Raw genomic sequence first — 7414 nt, forward strand, 5'->3', positions numbered from 1 at the left:
ATAATGACATTTATTGATTAAAATAAAATAAAATAAACACATAAAAATCAATAAAATCAACCTTCCTAATAATAAAAAATATAATAAAAAGATAACTTTATTATCTAAGAGATGCAGATGTTTATCTGTTTTGTATTACAATCTTCATGTATACGATCGTCTATTGTGAATAGTTTTTATGACTCTACACATTTGTCTGGTTCCCATACAAACAGCTGTAGTTAGAGGATTATGACTTTCAGGCTTTAATTTTAAATATATTTTACAGAGTAGTATTACTTTCACTTAAGTGAAAAAACAAACAAAAACGAAACAAAAACTGTGTTCTTCTACCACTAATGAACTGTCCTCTCATGCCTTACATTAGCCACTGCTGAAAATATATAAAGCATTATAATACTACTGCAAAGCTGCACTGTAGCAATAGTTATGCATTTCTATCATAGAAAGAAAACAGCATAATGTTTTTTATTGATCAAGAGGTATTAGAATTCAAACTATTTACACTTTTCTGACAGAAATAACCCCAATCTTGTGAACAAAATACTGATATCTGTGCTTTCAGTTGGGATGTCAGATGCATGACATAAACTAAAATAGGAGTTCCTTGAAATCTGTAAACTTAAGAGAAAAGAACAAAAAAGAAAAGAAAAAAAAAAAAAAAAAAAAAAAAAAAACAGAAAACATCACCATATCATCAACCTGCCCAACTTTTGTGTCTGTATGTGTGCGTTATCTTACAGAACATGTTTCTCTCGTTTGTCCACGATATATTAATCCCAAGGGAAACACTAAAAGCTAATCTAATCTAATGTAAACTAATAATTTTTCTTCACAGTGGATGACAATAAAGAACATGACCTTCAAGGTTAGACAAACCCTGACTGTTGTTGGAGTTGTTAAACCTGATTCCAAAGAGTAAGTACTAGAGTAAGGCCAAACTCTATCATGATTTTGTGAATTAGTGAATCATAGTAAAATTGAAAATAATAAAAAGGATAAAATAAAAACTGTTATTGGAACTTTTTGGTTTTCAGTAATTGTAGTTCCAAACAAAATGTAACAAAATAAATTCTTGCTATACATTTGGGAGATGCAGCTGTCATCTCCCAAATGTCAGATTTCACACAAAAAAAACCAGGTGAAAAATGTCTAAATTTGAATTTGTTGTCTGTCTCTGTCTCTTTAAGGAAGCTGAAACTCTATGAAACATGTTTTTGTGTTTAATTCCTGTTGTTCTTCTCATTATATTTTACCTAGTATAGTAATAATAATAATAATAATAATAATAATAATAATAATAATAATAATAATAATAATAATAATAATAATAATAATAATAATAATAAAGTATTTTAAGCAAGTAGCTTTGTTTGTGTCTGTTCATTGCAGGTTTGCAGTGAATATTGGCCCCAGTGATGACAGAATTGCACTTCATCTCAACCCTCGTTTTAACGCCAAGGGAGACACAAACATCATTGTTTGCAACACTTTCGAGGCAGACAAGTGGTGTCAGGAGCAACGGGAGAAACGCTTTCCTTTCAGCCTGGGAAAGGACTTCAAGGTATCTATCTATCTATCTATCTATCTATCTATCTATCTATCTATCTATCTATCTATCTATCTATCGTTACAAGCTATAATATAAGTCCTCTATCTCTCATGCCTTTTAGATTGTCATCAGATTCACTCCTTCAGAGTTTGAGGTGACTTTACCAGATGGCTCAACATTTCGTTTCCCCAACCGCCTCGGTGCACAGGAATACTCGTTCATGAGCTTTCATGAGGGTGCTCGCATTCAAAGCATTGAGATCAAGTAAATCTCTTTCCTCTCTTGAATTGAATTTTTGTTTTCTTTTTCGCTTTGTCTAGCAGCAGGTGATAATGTTGCTCTAGGCCTTCAGCTTCTTCAGAAATTGAGTTTGTTGAAAGCAAATCCAAACAGATGGACTCCTAAAGAATCATAACCTTTTTGTAATGTTTTGCTAGCAAGAACCACAGTGTAATCAGGTTTTCTTTAATGTGCCTTTAAATGCTTCTTTGTTATTTTTTTGCTATATTTTGATTCTTAACTGTAACAGCATCAATTAAAGCATTTTCTGTGATGAAAGAAACACGACTCTGTTGACTCTTTATCCTTGTAACACTTACACAGTGAAATTACATCATAGGTGAAACTGTCACTGCTGTGGTCTGTAATTTAACTTTCACATATGGGCTGTATTTAGTGTCTGTACCAAAGTATGAACTACAGATCAGTTTAGAATGTATAGTCTCACATTAATAAACTGATGAAAAACATCAACATAACATCAAAAACTCTTTATCTTTTTTTAAAAGATAATTTAAGTATTGTTGTTAATTAAAATATAAACTTTAAAAAAAAAGGTCAGAGGAGGAAATACCAGTTTTTGAGGAGCCTCAGAAGATGATGAAAATGATGACAAAGTCCATTATGGATAAGAAGTAGTGCTTAAGCTGGAGCTCTGAAGTTGAATGATTTGGTTACTCAGCTGCATGACCGCAGCACAATGAGGTAACCTTTTGACATTCTTGTTAAGAGAGTTTTAACTTCCAGAAGGGTTTATTGTTTTCCCATTATCAGAGACATCAAGATCAGTTTTTATTTTGACGGACTTCCTAATCTTGGCTATAACTAGCAACCAGTAAACCATGCTCTAGCCACAGATATGCTGAGGAGTGTTTTTCAGTTGTCTTTGGTTTTGATGCTACCTTCAGAGATGAGCACCTCGCTCTAGTTTCTGAAAACTGGGCTGCCTATTTTCTTTTGTATGTAACCATCAGTTTGGAGATTGTGGGCAACGTTTTTCATTTTTCCCCGGTAAAAATTATTTCAACCCAATTTCAGTAAATAATACTACAGATATTATGGATACATCACATGCTCATGCTCCCCAAAAGCTTATATTTCTTCACCCTGAGCTTTCACCTTTCTGGTTCCTTCACCTCATCCCCTGACAACAATAAGAATAACTGATTGTTTTGGAGAGGGTACAATTACTCCATATTCATATAATCCTACTTAATAAAAGTTAACACTCTCGAATTGAAGAAACTATTTTATTTTTATCAGTAGACTCATAATATCTTATCACTTAACCTATGTCATATTCATAAATGAGGATGCTGCAGTTCCCATCATTGTGAAAAAGGGTCCACATGTGCAAACTCTACAATGTTGCATCATATAAAAGCTCAGGATGTCCAGAATGACAGGATAATGAGAGTACAGTGAGGTGTATAGATTTCATAAATGCTGCTTGACATAGAGATTCAGACTCATGCCCCCCACAGACGACAAAAGGAACTGTTTTTTTTTTTAAATTTATTATTATTATTATTAACTACATTAAATGTTACATGTTAAAAAAGGTTTATTGCAAACTAGTCTGTGGATTCAAAACATTGTTAGAAAACCTTGTGCCTGTGGGATTTGTGCGTGTTTCCCACATTCACTGAAATTGCAGCTCAGGTGACTTCATAATCTTATGAACCCTCCCATCTCTTGTGTAATCAATGTTTTAAATGCAGTTAGCTCTGAATAAATCAATTTTAATTAGATTATTTTTAGATAATTATGTTTCATTGCAGTTGCTCGTATGTGCAGCTTCACATCTCGTGTTTATGTCAGGGTATCCTCTGACCTCTTCATGACCTCTTTGGCCGTTCATTTGGCACCTGGCATAAAGATCTGCCAAAATCAAGCATGCAGCGCTCCCCGCTGGGGTGACCCCTTGTGAATGCAGTTTTCGTGACAGTGTCAAGATCCCCCTTGTACTCTGTCACCACTGTTCAATGAAAAATACACACAGACATGGCACGTACAGTTTCACAGCTTCAAGCTGCTTTGAACCACCAGTTTCCCTTATTTGACCCACACTAGCGGATTGAAAATCCATCACAACAAATACAGGTCAACTTTGACTTTGACAGCATCAATGTATAAAAATATGTGGCACCTGTACAACAGTATAAAAAATAGTTTTTTTTCCCTTTCTTATTTATCAGGTCACGTGGCTTAAAGAAAGACATTTTAATGTATTTACTGCTGCCAAATATCAGTGCATAAACAATGTAAGCGCTAGGTATACGTCAGTGAAATTGGAACACCATTAGGCTATAAATAAGCCCTCCATGAAAGTTGATTATGACCTTTTTCAAGCCATAATCTAACTAATCACATTAATTTTTTTCTCTCATTTGCTCATAGTGGAGTGCAGAGCTGTTTCTTGTAGGTGCTCCCTAGCAAGAAAGACTTGCATTAACTTGTAAATGTTCCTTCAAAGTAGATGCCTGGAAAGACTCAGTCCAATTAACAATCTACAGAGCACAGAATTTCCTTTTTTTCCCAGTAAAATGTTCCTGTTTTGTCTAAAGAAATGCAAATATTAACCAGTAGATGTCACCATTGCTATAGTAACAGAGTGTAGATGGTATGGTAAATGGTTCAGGTTACTCTCTGCCAAAAAATGTATGCTTCTTTGGCAGTGAGTTATCTCTGTGAAATTTTTAGTCTAGTTAGACACAAAATTCTGTCCTTGGTTGTCAGACATCAGCTATCTGACTTCTTATTATCCAAACCCCAGTATTGAAATGCTGTGGTGTAAACTCTACATGTACTGTAGTTAAGGCAACTGAAAAAGCTTCCATGATGTGCTGTGCTTGAAAGTGAGAGAAAAGACTGGCATGTTAAGTGCTATGCATATGATCTGACCAGATTGCAAAATGCCAGCTGCCAAACAAAATTTGCTTCAGATGCAGTAAAAATCAGAAAAATGATTTAAAAAAAATCAGTAGAAGCTCTATTTTCTCTCTCTCTCTCTCTCTGTGTGTGTGTGTGTGTGTGTGTGTGTGTGTGTGTGTGTGTGTGTGTGTGAGAGCTTGTGAGCCTTATAATAATCTAACCTGATGTAACACAGGGCAATATGTGTGAAGCTGACTTAAGAAGGGATAGACAGACAAGAGGAAGCAAAGAACAGAGCTGACGTCTAAGGACAGGTTCCCATGTTCTGATCCTCTAAGACAAAAGGCTGATGGGATCATGTTGGATGATGCTTTATTCTTTGTTAGATTTCATTACTAACATGTCTTTGCAGATGCTGTATGTGAGTGTGTGAGGTAAACACAGCTCTGCAAACACATGGTGGTGTCAAAGGTTGATGACTAGAGGAGCAAATTTGTATTTGACGATGACCACAGTTCAGTCCCTCTTGCCGTTCATTGCTACTCACCTCTTATCTTTGCACTTTCTTCACCTTCTGAAGAGCTATCTCTTAATTAGAAACAAGTTATTTCAACACCTCTCTTCTTCATTATTTTGTGAAATCAATATGCAAGGGCTGTGACACTGATTTATTCCAGCAGTTCTTAAGCTTTCTCTGATGTGCTCCAATTGAGAAGCAATAAAAAGTTCATGCCCCAGAAGCTGTTTATTTATTTATTTACTTATTTTGTCATTCATTCACAACAGAAGGGATCGAAGCTGAATTTTACCTTAAAAAAAGACCTGTACAATAACATCATTTATTTTTACCATCCATTTTTTTTTTTTTTTACCTCCAGTGACTCTGCACTCTATCAGTAGAGCTCACCCCACATTTTGAAAATATCTGGCACTCTTATTTTTGGGTTTGTTCTGCATCTACTGCATTTTAGTTCAGCTTGAAACAGGACTTGACCTGCACATAGGGATCCTATCAGGTGACATGTCAAGCCAATCTGAATGTCTGTTCCTCAGAAATGTTTGATGGGGTGTGTGTTGTTCCATTACACTGATCCATTATCTCCATTCTTACAAAAAAGAAAAAAAACACTGGGATGCTTGTGGGAAGGACAAGGATGCCTTCAACACATCCAATCAATCATGTTAGAGCTTTGATTAACACATTTAAATTACCTTGCTCATAGTAGGCCCTGGAGGAAAACACACACAGCTACAAATGCACACAAACACACTCTCACACACCCATTTCTGTAAATGCGTGCGATTTCAGCTGGCAGACAGCATATGCAGTGTTGTCAAGTCTCTAAATCCATTTCATGTAACCGTGCATGTTTAACACATTCATTTCCTTCACCTGTGCCATGTCACTTTTCCAGTGTGTGTGAGTAAATGTGCTGAAATGTGTGGAATAGAATGATTCACCTCAGCTTACATAAAACCTTTGTCTATATTTAGTGCCAGCATGACTCCAGATTTCTGCACTGAAGCTATCAGCCACACATTGAGATGTGCGTGGGCCTGCCCTGAGCTGACTGCGGTCCTGGAATCATGCTCTGCAAAAATGACAAATAAATATGAGTTTAAACATCTCTTGAATGTATATTGTTCCATGTGCATTGATGCTGCACAGCCATGTGTAAAAGGTGAAGAAAAGCGAGTGTAAAGAGGAAGAAGAGAACGATTTATCTGACACTGGGCAGGTATGTAATTTTTTTGCTGCAACGTCACTGAACACTAGGCATGCAGATGAAACACAATGTCATAATATAACAACAACAACAAAAAACCAACAAACGTCTGCAATATCCTAGCTATCCCAGCCATTAATACACCAAGATATTAAATTGTAAGTGTAACATTGATATTGATTGGCTGTTTTTTCATGAATGATTTTAAAAGCAGTTTTTTTTTTATGGGATATAAATCAATGCTTCATAATGAAGAACCTTTATAAAGAATTTGGTCTCAGTAAGAAAAAAAAGTAGAATTTTGTTAATCAGAAAATTAACTTAGCCTCAGTTTTGAAAAGGAGAACCAATCGTTGGATATTATACTGGAAAAAAATAGTCTCAAATGTAGCTTTTATTACTTACTGGTGTCCAAGAACGGTCTGTTGTGCAACTCTGCATATGAATTGATTTTCATTAACAGAAACACTGAGAACAAGTCCATTGTTCACGATTGCTTCACACAGTAATTGAGCTGACTGTAAAACTGGCCATGCTTTGCAGTGAGTGAGAAAGATTCTGCCAGAAACCGTGGTGGTGTTTAGGCCAACTGTTGTGATTTTTGAATCATGTTGTTCTTTCATATTTTTCACTTTTTCCACTGTGTGAATCTGCAGTAATCATGTTCAGACAATAATGGGCAGTAATATTGTTGTGTTATTAAAAGAGCCCAATTTGATTTCCAGTTCAAAAGCAAACTGCCCCTTGAACAAAAGACATATCTAAGCTCCCCACCTTTGGTGTGACATTCAGAGTGATAGGACTGACACTGATATTCTTTGGTTGTGCACTGTGATAAAACCTGAGCTGGCTTGTGACCCTGAAGCACAGCTTGATTCTCAGAGGTGTACCATATAAGATGTCTGTCTATCTATAAATATCAGGCTGAGTATGATACGTTCTGCGCTTCTCAATTTGGTGACATTAAGAAACTGTTATGCGA

The 7414-nt window shown here is 35.7% G+C and overlaps 1 protein-coding gene across 1 annotated transcript; it reads left to right on the forward strand.

Moving 5' to 3' along the window:
• Positions 1–841: 841 nt before the first annotated feature.
• Positions 842–1820, forward strand: LOC102799222 (beta-galactoside-binding lectin-like). Its single transcript, XM_006791605.3, has 3 exons — positions 842–918; positions 1393–1564; positions 1674–1820. Exons 1-3 carry the CDS (start codon positions 842–844, stop codon positions 1818–1820), a joined length of 396 nt encoding a protein of 131 aa, XP_006791668.2.
• The last annotated feature ends 5594 nt before the right edge of the window (positions 1821–7414 follow it).

This window comes from Neolamprologus brichardi, chromosome 4, assembly GCF_056152115.1.
Source record: "Neolamprologus brichardi isolate AB-2024 chromosome 4, ASM5615211v1, whole genome shotgun sequence".
NCBI lineage: Eukaryota > Metazoa > Chordata > Actinopteri > Cichliformes > Cichlidae > Neolamprologus > Neolamprologus brichardi.